This window comes from Molossus molossus, unplaced genomic scaffold (genome assembly GCF_014108415.1).
Source record: "Molossus molossus isolate mMolMol1 unplaced genomic scaffold, mMolMol1.p scaffold_m16_p_7, whole genome shotgun sequence".
Classification (NCBI taxonomy): Eukaryota; Metazoa; Chordata; class Mammalia; order Chiroptera; family Molossidae; genus Molossus; species Molossus molossus.
The window spans coordinates 47,190,797-47,212,883 of NW_023425401.1; the positions used below are offsets into that span (position 1 = coordinate 47,190,797).

Below are 22,087 nucleotides of genomic sequence, written 5' to 3' on the forward strand. Positions count from 1 at the left end.
TTTTGCTACTCTTCTACATGATCAAGCAGTCTTCACACCATGATTTATAACTTTTCTTCTGTCAATTCAACCATCATTCCACTCTGTTCCATTAATATTTCCTACTGTGAAAATTCCTGTAGAATCCTTGGTAAAGTCTCAGATGTTTCCAGATTCTGCTTTGGAAAGCAGTGAACCACAATGTTATTAAAAGCCAGCGACTTATAAAGGGATTTGTTCCTTACTCCGAAGAGAAGGGGGAGTCTAGACACTCTCCTTAGAGTGACATTCGTGCACAGCTTCCAACTGACGACAGTATTTTATAACTCAGACGCACTGCTCCAGCTGTCACATTTTACACGGGATATTCTTGGGAGTTCTTTAAAAACCAAAATGCCTAGGTTCGCAGTTCAACAAGTGTACCATTCCAAGAGATGTGACTGCCAAAACCAGTTAGTTACTATGAAAGTAGTTACCCTGTAACATTGCAAGGCAAACACATTAAGTCTTCAGTCACATTTGTGGCACACACTTCAAAACTCCACATTTTTAAGGACTGGAGCCAACATTCTAACTTAGTACTCACCCGGTTAAACAGAAGCTAATAAGAAGCATGAAATCATATATACTATATAAGAATTTTGGCAGAACACCGCATGTATCAACCTTATATAAAAAATCATAATGGCATTAAATCATCCCAAACCTCTAACACCCATTCATAAGAATACTCTCATTCTTCATCAGAAACCACATGTCATTCTGATTCATGTATAGTGCTAAAAATATAAATTTGACAGAATGTGTCTGAACCTGACCCAGCCACTTAAATATTTTCATAACTCCAGAAGCAAAAGAGAAACAGGCAAAAATGTCTTCACTGTGCCATACAGTCCGCTTTGAAAATAGGGTTTGGTTATAAGCAGTAAGTGGGAAAGTCAAAATAGAAATGGTAATCCAATGAGAGGCTTTCAGTCCTTCCTAAAGATTAAAAACAAAATTCTAAAAGAAGAAACATAAGAATATCACAGCCCAAACACTAAGAAATAAACAAACAAGCCAAAAAAAAAAAAAAAGTGCCACAAAACATCACAAATACTACTAAAGGGTTAAACAAAGCACTGACTTTAAAATACTTTGTTTCAAGCTGTGATCTCTTTTAGAGAGAACAGTAGCAGGGATGCATAAAAAAATGATTACGTAAACTTAGATTTTAGTTTAAGTTTTAAAAGAATAGCAAAATAATTTTTACTCCAGATAAAAGAAGAAATATTTATTTGGGGCAACATTATGAATCTTTGTATTATAGCCACATATTAATAAACAGCTTCTTTAAGAAGTCAATTTTATAAAATTATATATGAAATTAAATGACAAAATAGGAATCAGCAAACCTCTATAAAAGGCTATAAAAGGCCAAACAATAATGTTTCATGCTTTTCAGGCTAAGTAGTCTCAATGGCAACTACTCAGCTTTGACATTATAGTACAAAAGCAGACAAAAGTGGATGGATGTGGCTGTTCTAATAAAGATTTATTTATGGACACTGAAATAAAAAATCATATAATTTTCACTGCTCATAAAATATTCTTCTTGTTATTTATTTTAATCGCTTAAAAATATGAAATAATGCCTGGCTGGTGTAGCTCAGTTGTTGGGCATCCACCCATTAACCAAGAGTTCGCCTGTTCGATTCCTGGTTAGGGCACATAACCAGATTATGGGCCCGATCGCCAGTGGAGGGCATGCAGGAAGTGGCCAATAGATGTTCTCTCTCATCAGTGTTTCTATATGTCTCTCCCTCTCCCTTCCCCTCTCTCTAAAAAGCAATTAAAAAGAAAAGAGTAAATCTCATTTAAAAAATATATGAAATAGCATTCTTAGTGTATGGATAACAAGACCTGGGGCTACATTTGGTTCGGGTTGTCTTTTGTTGACCCCTAGACTAGACATTGATGATACAAACTTTAAAAATTAAAAAATGAGAAGACAAAGCTCATCCTCCCTCCCTCCCTCCCTCCCTCCCTTCCTTCCTATTTTATTTCTCTATGTATTTATGTATGCATGTATGTATGTATGTATGTATGTATCTATCTTGGCATCTGACAGCACACAAAATATAATGAGGCAGTGCCATGAAAGTGGAAGGCCAGATTACCAGCCTCTGAAACTCAGCCAGAGTACATTGTACACTGTAATGGGCTCACTGTAACAGTTAATGGCATTAAGCCTACACAACTACCATGGAGTCTCTGTGGGCTATAGAATCATTCATAACATTCAAAGTGAATACAGTTACACAATATCATATCTGCATTTCAGTACACGATTAAATAAATTTTTCCTATGGCATCTTTGACTTTTGTCTTCATTGAATCCCCTGATTTTTCCATGATGGTACAGAAGCCATGAGAGCAACTTGCATTATTATGGCAATAATTGTAGTACATTATTTAAATACGGTATGTTTTTTTTTTTTCCTCACCCGAGGACATTTTTCCATTTTTTGTACAGACAGAGTGGGAGGGAGAGAGAGGAAGAGAGAGAGAGGGAAACATGGATGTGAAAGAGACACATCGAGTGGCTGCCACCCGCTCGACCAACCAGGGCCGGGGACAAACTGCAACCGAGGTACATGCCCTTAGCGGGAACCGAACCCGGGTCTCTCCGGACCGCAGGCGGACGATCCAACCGCTGAGCCAAACCGGCCAGGGCAAATACGGTGTTTTTTAATTGGATTTTTAGAAAGACAGAAGAAGGGAAAGAGATAGAAACACTGATGTGAGAGAGAAACATTGATCGGCTGCCTCCTGCACACCCTCCACTGGGGATTGAGCCCGCAACCTGGGCATGTGCCCTGACTGAGAATTGAACTGGGACCTCTCAGTCCATGGGACAATTCTCAATTTACTAAGCCACACTGGCCGTGCATGAAGCATCATTATTTATTTATAACAGCGGAAGCACTCTTTATTATTTGGGGATTTGGCAATGCCCAAGAAATATTATATCCTTCCTAAGTCATTTAGTTACGCAAAGCTGAGATATCCTGGGAATCATGACCTGCGCTTCTCCCAGGTTCCAGTTCAGCATTTTATTTACTTTTAGTAGCAAACAAGCACTGAGAATTCTCTTTAAAGCAATTTCACCAGCAATCCAATAACTACTTGGGTAGCATTATTTTATGTTGCTAGATTGGTTAGTAGAATTTCAGGTAAATTGACATCACTGTAGTGTGCTTTGATATGACCATGAGGACAGGCTCAGTGACTGCATGAGTCACGATCTCTTTAGAAAGACGCTGTTGGGAGAAGAACTGCCATGGCATGCTCTTTACTGTTAGACTGGTCTTCGAGAGACTCATACGCCTTTGTAAGCAACCATTAGGAAGTTTCCCACTAACATTAAAAACATATTCCTAAATACTGCTTTTCAAAATGACACAAACGTTTAAATACCAGTGTAAAGATGCCAGAGACCTCTGTGGTAAGAAAAGCGAAGGACTTGTGTAAAAGCATGTTTCTTACTGCCTTTGTCTGAGTGAACATTGCTGCACAGCGTATAAAGACTTGCAAATTCCTTCCATGAAATTTACATTCATGTAGGGTTTCATGAAAAAACAGCCCAGTTACAACATCAGAGTCCCCATTAAGACAGGTTTCAAAAGGGAAACAAGAAAACAGTTATTTTTTTCTGAGTCATTAGGGAGAGGTGTGACTAAAATTACCATGTCACTTCAAGAAAAATTTTTTTTTTTTTCAAATACAAACTCCACATTGAGTGATCTGAGCCAAGGCTAAAAGCATCTCTTTGTAGTTGTTTAGAGGCTACAGTTTTAAATAACACAACTTATATGCAAATGGAATTAGCTTTTGAAGTCAGTTATGAATTTATTTAATTACTCGAGTCCTAGCAATCAGCAGAATTTTGATTTTCAATTCATCTTGACAAATATTTATTGAGCTTACCAGGTACTGTGAAATGCCAGATAGAAAATGTGTATCAAGGATAAATAGAACCTTGAGAGGAATGTGCAACAAGAATACAAATATAGACAAGTGGATTAAGCATTGGTTCGAGGGTCTTAGAAGTGAACAAATTGAGTTTGAAGCATGATGTCTAAAACGTGAACAGATCATTCAGTCTGTGTCATCTAACAGTAAATTGTAAATGCAAATATTGAGCCAAGAAATAGCAATGACTAGAGATATACATTTGGGATTTGTTTGCACAGAACAAATGAAACATGAATGAATAAGATGGACAAAGAATATGTAAAAAGAAGAGGGCATAGACAGAGCCTCAAGGTATATCCACACTCATGGGCAGGAGAAATGCAGGCTAATGAAGGAAATTGAGAAGGGATTTCCAGAGAAAAAGGGTCTTTGTGACTTGTGGATAAAGGAACAGGTAAAGAGAGAGTCTATATTGCCAGATGAAGCAAAGAGGAGATGGAGGCATGTCAATAGTTAAGGCCACTGGATTTTCTTACTATGGGAGTATTGAAGAATTTAGCAAAACCAGCAGTATAGTAGAGGTGGCAATGGGTGAGGTTTATGTCTAGTTTTATATCCTGGCATCAAGTTTCGAAGACAAGAATTAAGTGGAGAATCAAATGTGAGACAAAGGGAATAAAAATATAATTGATAAGAATGGTCCTGAAAATGTCAAGAGGGGATAAAATTCAAAGCAGAGTGAGAAATGGTTAACCTGGGAAGGAAGGATTATTCCTTGGGTGTGGGGCAAGCAAAGAGAAGACTAGTGAAAACACAGGTATGTTCAAGTATGGGGAGGATGCCAAATGGTACACGACAGAAGCTTCTCAACCTCGGACCAGTATAAACTGTAATTATATGAGAGTAAAAGATTCATAGCTGAGGTTTTACATATAAGAATAAACAAGAGTAAAATAAAACATTTATGAGAAAAGCACTCTTTGAGAATTATATTTAGCCAAGAAAAAAATACGCACATCTTAAATTGACTGAAGTTTGAGTGCAGTTTATTCCTTAGCTCAGAATACATATTCCACCACTATGTATCTTATAATGAGGTTTACAGGCACGTTTCATAACTATTTCTTTTTTTTTTTTTCCTCATCTGAGGACATTTTTCCATTTTTTGTTCAGGTAGAGTGGGAGGGAGAGAGAGGAACAGAGAGAGAGAGAGAAACATCGACATGAAAGGGACACATCGAGTGGCTGCCACCCACACGACCAACCAGGGCCGGGGACAAACTGCAACTGAGGTACGTGCCCTTAGCGGGAACCGAACCCAGGTCCCTCTGGACCGCAGGCCGACGTTCTAACTGCTGAGCCAAACCGGCCAGGGCTCATAACTATTTCTTAAAGTAGTAGAGGAACTACCTAATTTCATGGACTACTTCTAATATTGCAACAGGACAAGTCAAGAGATGTCCTCACTGACTACAAGGTAGTCAGGGATATTAGAAAGCTATTGTGAATTACCGTCTCACAGGCAAACTAGATTTCCCTGGAGGGCTTGCTAAAACACAGATCTCCAGAGTTCCTTGGTTGGAGCAGAAGAATTTGCATTTCTAACAAGTTCTTGGGTGATACTGATTTTGCTCCTCTGCTCTGGGGACCACACTTTGAGAACCACTGCTACAAGGCTGGCATTCAACAAGATGTAGGTCTAGAAACAAGCGCATTTTCCCTCAACTTGTTTATTGAAGTAAATTGACAAACCATAATTTGTGAATGTATTAAAATAGTAGCACCAATATATTTTTTATCTATTTTTTTTAATCCTCACCCAAGGATATTTTTCTATTTATCATCAGATAGAGCGGGAAGGAGGGAGAGACACATCGACTGGTTGACGTGACCAGGGCCAGGGACGATCTGCAACCGAGGTGTGCGCCCTTGACTGGAATCGAATCCGCAATTCATTCGTCTGCAGACTTATGCTCTAACCGCTAAGCCAAGCCAGCCAGGGCTATTTTTAAAAACTATTTGTTTTAAAGTTAAGTTCACTTTCAAATGTTATCTAGTACACATCTATTGTTATCATGGAAGAATGGATCCATGTATTTATTTTTAAAAGTCACAGAGTTTGCTTTAGTTGAGAAACCACTTACCCATGCTTAAAATTTCTTTCCATCTTTTTATTCAGATCATTATTATATTTCACCATAATATGTGCCAGGAACTATTATTCTAGGTACTTTACATATATTAATCTATTTATACACAACCCTATAAAATAATTTATTTTATCAACTCCAATTTACAGATGCAGAAACTGAGGCATAAAGACTAACTGTCTCACTGATAGTCAGACAGAAGTAAACACTGGGGACTTTTGGGGCCCCATATCATAGTCCTTACCTACTTTAGTACCCTTTCTACACATTGCACTTGAATACTTACCTGTTCCAAGAAACAGGACATGGTATCTGCCATCAGCAGCATTCACTCGATCCACAGCTATCTTGGTGTACTTGTAGTCAGTGCCTATCCGCACGATCAAAGGCCTTTTGTGGATTGGGTAGATGGAATTGTACATGAGAGGATGGTTCCGAATAAAAGTGACCACGTCGTCTGGGAACTCCTTGGTGGTTCTCATATTGGGTGTAAATGCTCCTCCTGGGCACTAAAAGATATTGTTTTTAAAAACCAAGTTAATAAAACACCTACTTAGTTCAGTAATGATCAAAAGTCCTCTGCTTTTCAACGTTCTTAGCTCAAGTTGTTTTAAGTACATTTGCTGCCCACCGAGGAGGAAACTGTAACTATTTAGAGTTCTATATAGTTTTCGTTGTAGAAAACGAATATACAGGGTGTATAACTTGATCATTTGAATGAGGCTAAGTCCACTTATCCCACCCTATTGAGTTCAGAGAGGAGCTGATGCCATTGTGTATATAACTTTTCACCTTCCTCATCCATTACTTTTCTATTTCTTATTCTCTGCCAGATACAGTATTGTTAGGGAAAAAAATCATATGGATATAATCGCATGCTGCTAGTGGCTAAAATAAATTAGACTATCATTATCAAATTCAATCAGAATTCTAATATGCAGGAATTTTATTCCCTCTGATCCCTTCTTCCAAAAGAGGGATCTCTGAAAGTGGAGCTTGGATTGGATGTGGTAAATTACACCTGACGGTTTCCCTCTGAAACTGCTGAAAAGACCCCGTGGCCTCTATTAATCTTAGAATAAAATCCCAGCAGTTTAGTATGCCCTGCAAGCCCCTGTATGCCTGGCCTGTAGCTACCACTCCCATAATAGTTCCTGCTCTTCCTGAGCCTCGAGCGTGCTTCCGTTCCAGCATCTTGGCACTTGTTGTTCCCATCTGAAATACTCTTCCATGCAAGTTCGTGGTGTTCGGTTACCTCATTCAGTTCTCAGCTGAAAGTTTCTTCCTTAAAGGTGATCACACATATCAAAACAGCTCCTCTCCATTTCCACTATCTCCTTAGCCTGCTTCATTTTGCTTCATAGTCTGATTGACCTCACGGTATATTATATTAGCTGCTTTATATATGTATATTGATTTTAGAGGGAGGATTGGAGAGGGGGAGAGAGAGAGAGAAGCATCAATGCAAGAGAGAACGCTGCTTTTATCTTTATTCTGTTTCTCCCTCTGAAATGTAAGCTGTACATTGACATTAACTGGATATATTTTGTTCATTGTTTCACCTTCAGACCTGTAACAAAGCTGAAAAATAGTAGATATTTGACAGAGTAGTGAATTACTCAGTTATATCCGGCATCTAATTTTGTTGCAGAGGATGTAAGAAACAGGGGCCTCTATTCTGGCCAAGAGAGGAGAGATTTAGAGCATCAAGTTCAAAGGGGCAGACAGAAAGCCAAAATGAAACCCGAAAAAGGACTGCTGGACGGCTCCAACGGTTCTGGACAGGGAGCATGACCAGGGCTTCTGAGGAAAAGATTCCACTGACGGGGCACCTGAGGCCAAACTGCAGGGTAGGCTGGGACCTGCTGTAGCCTGGGACTCAACCTCACTCATAGAATCTGAGTGTTAAGTGATATGAGCAAAGCTGTTGGGTATAATCTTTTTAATTATTCTCCTCACCCGAGAATATGTTTATTGATTTGAGAGAGAGAGAGAGTAGGGGAGAGGGAGAGAGAAGGAGAGACAGAGAGCGGGATCAAACCCACAATCTGGGTATGTGCCCTGGCCAGAAATCGAACCTGCAACATCTTGGTGCACAGCATGATGCTCCAGCCAACTGAGCCACCCAGCCAGGGCAGTTATTATCTTTTAACACAAACAAACATGATTTGTCCAACTCTATCAGACACGTGTCAATATCTCTACTTTTTGGGGAAAAAATTATTTTGTCTTGAAAAAAGCACTCCTGCTCTGGTTTTCATTTGTCCTCTTTAAAGAGGTACAAGGTAAACAGGAAGCAAGAAGCTTCCTGACCAGTAGCGGTGGGCACAGCATCTGTGCTAAACAGCAATAAGGACAGTCACAGACTAGAAAATATACCTTATCCAAGGTGGCGACGAACATTTATTTCTAGCTGATTGCTCCCATGAAGGCATAAAAGCTTAGTGTGGCCAGATTCCAACAGCAGATAGAAATGTGGAATTTTATGTGAAATCCACCAACATTTTAGTGTTGATTCAATGAAAAAAAGATAAACAATTTTAGGGACCAAATAAAACAACGGCAACCTCGGTAGGTCCTTGCAGCAGCTAGCCAATGATGTCCGTGCCTCGAGGCCAGACCCACATTTCCAAATGAGTCTCAGCAAAGGACTGGTGCGGCCATGTTCGTTTCGACAGAATCATGCTGAATGCAAGGTTTAGACCTACGCTGACCAGTTAACATGGCTAGAACTTTTTACAGGGCCAGTAAAGAGAGTTCTCTTTTTGTGGAAAGGCACAAGGGGTAATTAAATGACTTCACTAAGGAGAGATAATGAGACAAGTAATGAAACTAAACCTCTCATTCATTATCCCATTAACTAGACTTTCATCTGGGTTTCATATGTTTTTCTTCAACAGAAAAGAGCATTGTATTTAAATATACATGTTTATAAATTGCCCACAATGAAGACCAAATGAGGACAAGGAATTTCATTTGCGGGTGTTCTAAGTAGATGGATGTACCATACTTCTGGAAAGAACAGGGTGAGGGGTGTTTTCTACCTTATTCTTCATACAAAGTGGTAAAGGGAACTGCATTGCTCACTGAATGAACACATGGAAAGAACAAAAGCATGGATCATCTAAATAGTTCCAGACTTTCATAAAACACCCCTAATTATGGTCTGCTAAGCTGAGTTGTCTCTTTAAATATTTGCAAGCATTCTCATTTGTAAGTTCCAGAGAGATTCAACGTTAGCACGTCTTACAATTTATATAATTTCCAGTTTGCAATTATTTTCACATGTGATAAAGTAATTAAACTGTGTCTTATTTATGAGTTTTACTTCAGGATAGTTAAAATTCAGATAAAAATTATATTTTGATTGCTCAAAACCATAGTTACTAATTAGGTGATCCAAACAAATCAACTCAAATCAGTTATTTTATATTTACTCGAAAGTCTCCCATTTGGGACTTCTATTTATAATATTCATAATAAAACTTCTTAGGAAAGAGCATCTTCTAGTGTAAGTTTATTTCAAAATCATAAAATAATTCTTCTTTATAATAATTGATTTTCTTCATTGATTCATGCCATAAACTCAGAAGATAACACAGAATAAATGACAATGATGGTGACAAGAATAAAATTGATTACCCTTTGCAGACTCTTCACCTGAACTTGAGAGTTTGCTCAGTGTGATGCTGCCAAGTGTAAATAAGATATGGTTAACTTAGCCTCACCTTGTGTATGGAAAGCTTGTGTACTGAAATCTCAAGATAATATAACATCCATGTACTACCATAAAATAAAGCCTTTGTCCATTTATTGGGCTTGTGTTTCATTCCTCAGAAGGGTAATTTTACTCCACAAATAGTCATTAAGTAATTTTGGTTAAACTTCTCCTTTAAGTGTTTGTTTTTCTCCATTTCTAGTGTTCTGTTTATCAAGCAGTGATAAGCACTCCTTTTTTGAGTAAAGACACTGTTAGTGTTTTGATCACTCAAGTGTTAGGTGAAACAATAGGAATGATAAGAATGCCATGTTAAGAAGTGTTAGCAATGTTGCCCTCACCTAATTTTGTTCCTATTCTCGGGGATTACAGTACATCTGCTGACCTCTGATGCTCTTAAATGTTCTCCTCACATCCATTATACTCGCTTTCATCATTATCATACTCATATGCTAATTCATGTGTCCATGTTCTGGGCAGCTTTTATCCGAGACACATTTTGATATGCCCAGTAGAAAAATTAAGAATAAAAAGCTACACACCTGTCTTCTGGACACAAGTATTGCGGTAAGAAAGACACAGTCAAAGCAAAATAACAAGACATATATAATAATTTAAGACAAATATAAAATAAATAACAGAGCTTCATAATCAGTTGTCATATATGTTTAAGAGTCAATATTTTTCCCCAGCCAGGGTGGCTCAGTGGTTGAGTGTCAACCCATGCACCAAGAAGTTGTGGGTTCAATTCCGGTTCAGGGCACATGCCCAAGTTGTGGGCCAAATCCCCAGTGGGGGGTGTGCAGGAGGCAGCCAATCGATGTTTTCACTCATCGATGTTACTATTTCTCTCTCCCTCTCCCTTCCTCTCTAAAAATCAATAAAGAAAAAAAAGAGTCAATATTTTTTAAATCAACTTAGAATAGTGGAGAACTTAAGGCTACCAGAGTCAGTGAATTGGTTTAGAGATAAGTAAACAAAGTTTGGAGTATTTAGAGAATTATAATTCCTGGGGCATTGTTGAATCATAGAACACAAAGTGGAAGAAAGAGGTAACATCTGAGGCTGAAACAGCAGAAAATAAATGCAAAACTAGTCAGAGAAGGAGTAGCTGGCATGGTCAAGGGGAGCTTGACTGAACACTTGAAAGATGAGTGCTAATGTACAGATGGACTTAATGCCATTCCAGAATCTGGTCCAGTTTCTAGCACTGGTCTATGAAACTCGTATTCTGAGGAGACAGTCTTATGTTTAGACCCTTGGTAATCTAGGCCCTTTATTTATTTTTAATTTATTTATTTTTATTCATTATTTTTGTTACAGATGTTTCTCTTTTTCTCCCATTGACACCACCTCCTGGTCCCGCCCCGCCCACTCATAGCATTGTGGTTGTCCATTGGTTATGCACATATGCATATAAGTCTTTGGTTTATCTCTTCCCCCTCCCCCACCCCCTCTCCTCTGAGGTTTGTCAGTCTGAACCCTACCTCTGTCTCCAGGTCTATTATGTTTTTTGTTTGTTTGTTTTTTTTTATCCTCACCCGAGGACATTTTTCCATTTTTTGTACAGAGTGGGAGGGAGAGAGAGGAAGAGAGAGAGAGAGAAACATTGATGTGAAAGGGACACATCGAGTGGCTGCCACCCGCACAACCAACCAGGGCCGGGGACAAACTGCAACCAAGGTACATGCCCTTAGCGGGAACCGAACCCAGGTCTCTCCGGACCGCAGGCGGGCGCTCTAACCACTGAGCCAAACCGGCCAGGGCCAGGTCTATTATGTTTATCAGCTTATTTCGTTCATTATAGTCCACAAATAAGTGAGATCATGTAATATTTGTCTTTCTCTGATTGCAGACGCTTTATTTAAAGCCCAATTACATAGTTGAAGTCTTGTACTTGTGCACCAGCTGGCCCTCTTCTTCCTCACATTCCCCCCACTACTGTAAGAGCCCTCTGCTCTAGTCCAGCTAGGCCAAGCAGCGCTTCTAGGACTCATTTCTTTTTTGTAATGTGTACTGTGACCTTTGCCTGAAACACACTTTCTTGCCTATCCAACTTAAGAACACCAATGCCCTTCAGGACCAACTAAATCTCATATTTTTTATATGCCTTTACAAACAGGGCTGATGGACAACAATCTCTCCTCCAGACTCAAATATTTATTGTCTATTTTATTAATGCATTTTTTTTTGTTTTGTTTTGGTTTGTTTTGTTTCATTTTTACAATCCTCATCCAAGGATATGATTTTTATTGATTTTAGAGAGAGCAAGGAAGAGAGAGAGACATTGATGTGAGAGAGAAATAATGATCAATTGCCTCTCATAAGCACCCTGACCAGGGATAGAACCCACAACATGGGTATGTGCCCTGGCTGGGAATCGGACCCATGACCATCTGGTGCATGGGATGATGCTCCAACCAACTGAGCCATACCACCCAGGGCTATTCATGCATTTGTGTGTGTGTGTGTGTGTGTGTGTGTGTGTGAGTGTGTGTGTGTGTGTTTGTGTTTAATATTAATTTTTAGAGAGAGGGGAAGGGGGAGAGAGAGAAACATTTATGTGAGAGAAAAACATCCATCAACTGCCTCCTGCATGCCCCCTACCAGGAATCGAGCCCATAACCTGGGCATGTGTCCTGACAGGGCATTGGACCAGCAACCTTTCAATGTATAGGATGACACCCAACCAACTAAGCCACATTGAACAGGACTACTCGTGCATTTTGAATGACCTGAAACAACATGCAATTTGACTTTTCATGTCTGTGTACTTTATGTGTTTAATATTATTGTAAACTTCTCTAAGTGAATATTTTCAAACATCTCAGAGACATTAAAATTCTTCTAATGTAAGAATAGGAAGATGGATGTAATAACAAAAGTGCTAGTAATCAAATTCTGTTTTTCTTGCCAGCACTATGTGGATTATGAAGTTTCTGTGTTCTTTTGCTATACCAGGTACCAGACCTGTTCAAAGCTATATGATTGAGGTCGATGGTTCTGCTCCACTTATAAACAGATATTAAAACTGAACACTTTTATTAGGTTCTGCTTTAACAGGACAGTACATGCAAACACAATCTTTTGCAGAAGCTTTATACACATTGTAACAGGATAATGTAATATGTTAGCTCAGCCACAGAGAGAATCTGCAGTCTTTGGCTGCCCTTTGCAACATACCAGAGGTGTCTTGTTTCTTCCACAGACTTGAATTACTTATGGAAAAACATCATGACACAATTGGCAGGCTTCTTCCTACTGACTTAGACTTGCTGGTTGGGGCAGTTTGCTAGCACAACTATCAATCTTGCTTTAAGTGAAGCACCTACAGGGATCATTACGATGAGGGTATACGATTTCTGCCAGTGTCATTTCTTTAAGAATCCGGTCATTTTTTATGAGGTTGACCTGGCAACTGGACCACTGTGTAGGGAAATAAAGTACGGCAATCACAGCTGATCCTTCACCAGGGGGACTTCAGAGGCAACATTCTTAACCTCAGAGAAGAGGGAATGCTTTGGGTCACTTGGCTGTAGGTCTTCTGGCTACATGAATGGGATATTAAACCCTGGAAGCCCAGGGAAGAGACAGACACTGGCCACTCTGAGTCAGAGAGCTGACTTCATAGTGCATTGTTCAGTAAAGGGTGGAGAGACCGAATCTTCAGGGAAGAATGCTTTTCTAAGAGGCGTTCCAGAGGTTATTTCTCCACCCTGCTCTTTTATTCCCTAAGGATTACTCATTTGACTTCTTATTTATTTATTTTTTAATTTAAAGGAGCTGCTCCTTTCTCAGCACCAGATGTAAGAAACCCCATTATAGAAATATGTCTCGAGTACTGATTACTCCTTTTTTTTTTTTTTTTTTTTTTTTCATGGACTCAGCTCCAGGTGTTTGTCGCTGAGCCCTGGCTTATTCCACACTGCTTTAGAACATGGAAGAGAAAATGCTTGTTCTTAGAAGCTTAGAAATAGTAAAACGTGGGACTGCTAGCAGAATTTTCTAGTTTAGCATTGGTTTATTGTTTTACTAAAAAGGATTGTCTATTCCCATATTTTATATAGAATAGTTGCTATCTGACATGAGTGGTTCTCTTACTGTGATGCTCAGAGTCCCTTTGATCTGGATGAAGAGTCTGATGAGCATTGGGAAAAGAGGAGCTTTTCTTCAGGGAAAAAAAACTAACCCTGATTTGTAATATTTGCCCATTCCCATGGTGTAAGTACTCCCACTATGCTGATTTCAAGTTATTAGGGCAATGTCCTGACTTGAGACAAGTTGCACACAATCTGCTCTGGTGAGCTGGCTCCAGGACACACTTGTTGAGGCTCTGTGGCCATGAACTCTGATCCATTTAGTGTGGATTTCTTTGATCGTTTTATTGATTTATTCAAGGGATTTCTCTTAAGGTGTTATTGGGGAAAACTATATTTTGTTGAGTTTACAAATCAATTGTTCCTGTACTATATCCCATATTGTGTTGTTCAAAGAGTAATTAATAACAGTATATGCAATCAGCTCTGCCCTGTGTGACTCAGTTATCTGGAGCATTATCCCATGCACCAGAAAGTGGCAGGTTTGATTCCCGGTCACGGCACATGCCTGGGGTTGCAGATTCATCTCCACTTGGGGTGCATGTGGGAGGCAGTTGATGGATATTTCTCTCACAATGATGTTTCTTTCTCTCTCTCCCTCTCTCTAAAAAAAAAAAAAAATCAATAAAATCTAAAAGCAAAGAAACCAAAAACGCAATCACAACCACCTCTTACTTTTCTGTATTGTGGTGAAGCAATTACTTGGTCAACTTCAAATAACAAGTAGTTCTCAAAAACATGACTTATCTCTCTGAATATGTTATCTGTGAATCATCTGGAAACGCACCAAATACACTGAATGAAAGAATGAGAGCTTTCGAGTTACAATGGAATTTGAAAGTTGCTCATTTTCCCCTTTCACTTTCCCTTCTCTTATGTCATCTCTACTTTTAATTTAACACACCCCGAATTGACATACCTTAAGATGAATATATCTCTTGAATTATGTTTCTTATGTTATACAAAATTATGAAATGTTTTTATTTTCCTGCCTTATGTTGAGCTACGTGCATCATAACGAGACCATTTGGAAAGAGATTGTGATTTCTATGATCGGACTAAGTTGCTATCCATGATTAAATATGGTTTTTTACATTTAATTTTTTCAAGGATAAGTAGCAATGCTCATAATCTTTCCAGAGTTAATTAAAAGTTAACTTGCTAATACAATACCCATCAATGATTAATCTTTCAGCTTCCTAACAGGAAACCAAACTTCAGCCCTTTTCAATAAATAGATTCTTTAAAGTCTCAGAAAACTATTTTTCTACTGTAAAAAAAATTGACAGCAGTACAATTTAAGGTGATGAGGAAATAAGGGAGTAAATCATACATTGTGAATATACTCCAATAGTAACACAAAAACAAAGTAGATTGACAATTGGTAAAAAAAATTATGTGGGATGGATATCTGAAAGCATATTTGCAAAGAGAACTTCATATTTAAATCCAAAGGAAAAAAATTTTAAGTGACTATTATTTTAACTACATTTTAATTTTTTTTCATGAAATTATTCAATTGCTCTTCTTTACTTATATACATTCTATTTTGTCATTTTAACCCCATTATATGAATGCACAGACATAAGAAAATTATATTCCTCTTAATGTCATTTGTGTACCATGTACATCTCCTCTCAGTACACTACATGGTATTTTACAAAGACAGAAACAGCATTCTAGAATGCAAGGCGGCACTATTATGGGTCAAATGAAAAACAAATAGGACTGTGATCATTGTTGCCCTAGAAAAATTTCAGTTCCAATCTGCCAGTGTACTCTCTATAACTTCACCTGAAAAAGTTAGTTTTCAATGTACCCTTTAATATCACTAATATTGCAAGACATAGATAGATTTATTTGCCTCAAAACTTTATAGTTTATAAACACCTTGTTTGAATTGTAACATCATTTTCCTTGTAATTATTTGCTCACACATACCATTTTCTATGCGAAATAACAACATAAATTTTTAAATAAATATACCCCTTAGAATTAAAATATCTCCACATGATTTATCGCTAAATTCATTCTCACATGGTTATTTCTTCACTAAAATAAATGAGATTCCTTACTGTAAGGAAGAGTTGTGAAAAGCAGCTAGCATCCACATTCTTAGGTTGCCACCAAAAGATTAACACTTCCCAAGCTATGGTTTTTATGCCAATATAATTAGGAAAATATCTCTGCCCTGTCTAACATGCCCAGTGGCCTTGAAATCTAAATAATATTTATTAGCAGTATCACTTAGACACAAATGTAGCGAGTCCTATAACATATAGAACATATTTAGAAAATCCCAAATCTAGAAAGCTGTGACCTGAAAATTATAATGAATATACAAGTAGGTTAATGGTTGTATTTAATAACCATCAAATTGATATTCCTTTCTTATTAAGTTATTACAAAGAAACTTTTTTGGATACTTACAGTTCCAGGCCGAGGATATGGAATTCTACCCTGATAGGAAATCAGCTGATGATTGGGCCCCTCTTTGTGGGCAAAAGGACCATTAAACACAGTCTGTATATCAGATAAATGATACACACACACTGCTGATCCTTTAAAAACTGAGCTAAAAAAAAAAGAAAACAAAGTGATCCATTTTCTCATTATTTTAATTATAATACAATTTTAAAAATGGATGGCAAAGTTTGTGATAACTTAATAAAATTTATCATGGAAAAGTTCGATTTTATGGTATACTTTGTAAAGCTAAAAAGCATATATAGAGCATTAAAACATTTAATTCATTCATGAATGTAATATACAGTAAGTTATAGAAAAGTTCTCAATGTTTTTGTAATATAGTGTAAGTTAAAGAAGTTTTAACTAGTTTATATTAGAAATAAAAAACAACTTGATGATTTAAAATATGAATTTGAATTATAAGTCACTATCAATACAACTTATTATAATTTAACTGACAGAAACAAATCTCATTGATAAAAGAACACAACATCTCTTTGTCTTGACTTTTAACGTGAGAGCGTTCTTACATGTTATCATAAATAGTATTGGAGAAGTCTAAATTTTTATTATGTATGGACTTTCCCTGTTAGTCACAGAAAAAAATGGGGGGGGGGGCAAAAAATGATTCATTAAATTACCTTTAGTTTGTAAAATCCCATAAAATTTTTTGGATCCTTAATGAAAACTATTTCCATTGTCCCTAAAGGCAGATTGACTGAAACCAATATTTCTTCAACTCACAAATTTCTCTTAAATTAGATACATAATGAAAAATTTAGATGGCCAATGAAAACTTAGATGCCCATTGAAAAAAACAAGGTATATTATTAACCATTAGTCAGGAATGACAATTTAAATTTTTTAATGTTAAAGCTATTGGTGATGTGAAAAACTAGAAAAATATTTTTTGAAACAAACATTTTCTTTGTTAGAATTTGGTTCCTTATAGGGCAAATGTAAACATGATATATAATAAATATCCCTGTGATTTTCTTTTTCATTGAATAGCTCATTGTAGTTTAAATCATACTATGTTTCCCGACTAGAAAAAATGCTAAAATCTTTAGATTTTCATTTTGCAGTTCATTATCTAATGAAAGGGACCTATTACATTCTGCAGTGACCATGTCACAGCTGGAATACTGTATTGGATTCTGAGTAACATTCCTATTATGTGCAGGAAATGGGGGGAATATGGCAAATGTCTTTAAATATATTATCATTGGGATTAGGCATTCCAGAGTAATTAGAACACATTAAAGATATTTTCAAATATATGAAATACTGTCAGATCAAACATAAAAACGTTATGTTTTGTTAATTTCTAAATAGTAATCACTTTAGATTGCTCTGAAAATAAATGTTATTTAATAGAAATACCAGAACCATGTCTTCAAATTATTTCCTTAAAACAAAATATCATATATACTTTATTCCTGTATTATAATTCATATTTTTCTTTCTTTTAGACATATATCATATAACCATTATGAATACTCTATACAAAACTATTTTGAAAGCCTTCATTCAACTTAAATATATTTGGTAATAAAGCAAATGTAATGAAACAGAAAAGTTAAATCCTAAATGCTATGCAAAATTAAAAGTTGAAAAGAGCCCAGGCTGGTGTGGCTCAGTTGATTGGGGCATCACCCAATACACCAAAAGATTGTGGGTTCCATTCCCAGTCAAGGCACATCCCTAAGTTTCGAGTTAGATCCCTGGTGGGTGTGTGTGCAGGAAGCAATTGATCAATGTTCACTTGCACATCGATGTTTCAGTCTCTCTCTCTCTCTCTCTCTCTCTCCCTCTCTCTCTCTCTCTCCCTCCCTCCCTCCCTCCCTTCCTCTCTTTGCAAAAGCAGTAAAATATGTCCTTGTGTAAGAATTAAAAAAATAATATGTTTAAAAAAAGTTGAAAAGAATGCTTTATCAATAATTACTACTACTCAATACAGTTTATTGTTTAACTCATAAAATACAATTGAATAATAATTACCTTGATGTTGTAAAAATGCCATACACTAGTGTTGTTCTTGGGTTATCACTTTCAAGCAGAAACACATCCTCTATAAAAGAGAAATATTATTATTTTAAAGTTCCCAAATATTAACTGTATTTTTAGAATTTTACCCTAAGAAAATAACCTCAACTATGAAAAGTATTATTCGAACATCATTCCAATTTAAAAACAACTAAGTGAACAAAATGATAGCCACATGGTAAAGTAAATTAAATAAAATGTTATACAAACACTAACAGGATTTATGAAGACTGCAACCTTATGGAAACCATGCTAATAAAATAATATTAAGTGGAAAAGCCACAATAGAATATAATATGAACTAGAATCATGTAAACATTAAATTATACACCAGAATACAATTCACAATGAATTTAGGACCTCCTAAGCAATAAATTATAATCACTAGCTTTTCCATAAATGAACAAAGGCTGACACTCTTAGATCACTCTGAAAAACAAGAAAGAAAAATATCCTAAGTCACTGAAACATAAATACACTTGTAAAGAATTTGGGGAAAAATAATAAATGACTAGGCTATAATACAACATAATGCTTAGAACTTTTTTTCTAGAAAAGCTGACCTAAAAACTTTTTCTAGTGGCTTTTGAGGAGACCAACAATCTATTTCAGTTTTTATAACTGTTAGAAGCAGTAACTTTTTTTGTATTATTATACATTGTTATTGTTTACCTCATCCCCTGCCTCAAAATCTGAATACATTAATAAATTTATAGCTAATAACTAGCATTTTACATTTCAATAAACTAAAGAAAATAAAGGTCATTTATAAATGACATTTAGTATACTATAATGCATACTAAGTTATTATGATTAAAATGAACAATGTTTCTTTTTAAAGAAATCAGATTGTTAGTTTTCATTTAATCTGGGAAGTACGGCTTTCTTCATGTCTCACACGCTGAAAAACTTTTGTCCCAGAGTCACCAAAAATAACAAAGATTGGAGCACAAGTCTAAATTCTATTCTAACACTTTTTCATCTAACCTCTATTCTGTCCATTAATTGCAATAGTGAAAATTATATAGCTGTATGCCACATAAACTGATTTAAAAACCGAATATTAAGTTTAAATATATATGAAATACACATTCGTTTTAGAAAAGTAGAAACATCATGATTTATATATAAAGTATTACATGTATTTCTATCTCTCTCTCATTCAAATGTCATGGTGAATTCAATGAACTAAATGTTTCAGCTGTGCATTCAGAGACAAAACATTTAAAAATACTTAAGGACATTTATTGACAGTATCTAGCTCATTAATTCAAATTGACATATTGTGTATGCTAAAAACATTCATGTAAAATATATCCTCTTCTGAGAGTTTATTGAATTTTATAAACTTTACAAAGTCTCTTTCAAACCTTTTTAAAATACATATCTGTGTACCTAATTCGTCGAAGTGTGTTTCTGGGCCATCTTCATCCGTGACGGAGCACACCAGCCTCGCCTTTAAGAAGGTGGTCCACTTGTTGACAAGGCTCCGCAGTCCACCCGTGTCATTCTGAAACAGTTTTGTACACACAGTTCAGATTACTTAAATAAATGCTGAAGTCTACTAAAAATTCAGCATGGATTCTTATAACTTGGGGATGTATTATAATCTGAAGGATGGCTTTATTAACCACATGTGAATGTCAGGTTAGAGAGTAATATTTAAGATATCTAGTATGTTATAAAATAGCCAAAGGTTATATACTATTATTCTGCTACAGTATGGTGTCAACTGAAAATGTTTCAAAAAAAATGAATTTAATGAATATATTCCTTAAAGCTTTATCAACTTAACAATAAATGATGTAAATATCTTTAAAATGTTACAGAACATATATAATTTAATTTGCCTTTATAATTCGTTGTATTCAGTATGAACATTATTGTACACAGTGAAGTTTACAGATTCTACTGTGGTCAGGAGGGTTGATTTATACTTAACACCAAATGACCCCCAATAGTTCTAGTTTTTCTCCTTCATTTCTCTGTTACCCTTTACTCCTTAGTATTTCTAATCGGATGCTTTAATATATGTATTTCTTCACCCACGGCAGGAGAAATAGCATTGGAATCACTCACAAATAGTCTCTATTGATAACATTTTTTTTTTTTTTTGGTCTGTATGCCCAGAAGCCTCTCCTTCCTTCTGCTGGCTTACTGCCCAGAAGCAGGTGAGCTCCACCATCAGGGGAATACCCTCGTACTGAAACACCAAATGCTTTAAGAAAAGAATCATAAATGTCAGGACAAACCTGTAAACTCCTATATGAGTGGACATCATGAGTTTCTTGAGCTACTGTGTATACTTACTATTTAGACACAAGAATATTTTGATTATAGTTTATAATTAAAACTGTATTTTATTAAAGCATTTCTTAGTATTTGCTGTTGTAGGTAGTTCCTCATAGCCATCTTTTAGTAAGGTTTTGCTATATTTGTTCACAAGAATTGTTCTCTTTCTTTCTGTAATATACAATTTCACTATTTGTTTTTAGTATTAATACATTAAATGGAAAAGCAAAAATTAATCAAAATTGTGCATTTATATAAACCCACAACTCAAATATTTCATGGAATTAAGCTTTATGTTGAAATAGTATGTTTGTTTATGACTGATGTGAATAAACATAAAGTTCAAATGTCTCTTATCAATGGTTTATTAATTTATAACAGTAGATGATTAAAGTAGAAAGGTAAACTATTAGAAAAAGAAAAAATATTATATAATTTGAATTTTTAGGCTTTCTTCTAATTAGAATAGCCAAAGTAATCTTGAGAGACTAAAACAAAGCTGGAGGTATCACACTCCTAGATTCCAAGCTATAATAATCAAAACCATATGGTACTGGCATAAAATAGACACATAGATCAATGGAACAGAATAAAGAGCCCAGAAATAAACCCATGCATATATGGCCAATTAATTTATGACAGAGGAGCCAAAAATATAAAATGGGAAAAAATAGTTTCTTCAATAAATGATGGAAAAATTGAACAGCCACATGCTAAAAAAGGAAGGAAGGAAGGAAGGAAGGAAGGAAGGAAGGAAGGAAGGAAGGAAGGAAGGAGGGAGGGAGGGAGGGAGGGAGGGAGGGAGGGAGGGAGGGAGGAAGGAAGGAAGGAAGGAAGGAAGGAAGGAAGGAAGGAAGGAAGGAAGGAAGGGGGAGGGAGGGAGGGAGGGAGGGAAGGAGGGAGGAACTGGACCATTTTCCTACACCATACAGAAAAAGTTAACTCAAAATGAGTTAAAGACTTGAATGTAAGGCTGGGAACCATAAAACTCCCAGAAGAAAACAAGTGGCAAGCTCCTTGACATAGGTCTTGGCAATAAGTTTTTGATCTTGACACCAAAAGCAAAGTGACAAAAGCAAAAAGTAACAAGTGAAACAACCTCAAACTAAAACAGTTTCACACAGCAATGAAAACAACCAACCTTTTGAATGGGAAAAAAAAAATAATTGTAAATCAAATATCTGATAAGAGGACAATATCCAAAATCTATAAAGAACTCATACAACTCAATAGCAAAAAAAAAAAATTCATTAAAAATGGGCAGAAGATCTAAATAAATATTTTATCAAAGAGACATAGACATATAAATGGCCAACAGGTACATGAAAAGATACACAACATTGCCAATCATCAGGAAAATGCAGATCAAAACCACAATG

The 22,087-nt window shown here is 36.3% G+C and overlaps 1 protein-coding gene across 1 annotated transcript in view; it reads right to left on the bottom strand.

Annotated features, from left to right (window-relative positions):
- SEMA3C (semaphorin 3C) overlaps positions 1–22,087 on the bottom strand; it is a 178,858-nt gene that overhangs the window by 39,537 nt on the left and 117,234 nt on the right. The window contains exons 9-12 of the mRNA XM_036246675.1: positions 19,812–19,926; positions 18,372–18,441; positions 16,332–16,476; positions 6,373–6,595 (exon numbers count right to left, since the gene is read on the bottom strand). Coding sequence (XP_036102568.1) covers positions 6,373–6,595; positions 16,332–16,476; positions 18,372–18,441; positions 19,812–19,926 — 553 coding nt within the window. The remainder of the gene's footprint in view (positions 1–6,372; positions 6,596–16,331; positions 16,477–18,371; positions 18,442–19,811; positions 19,927–22,087) is intronic.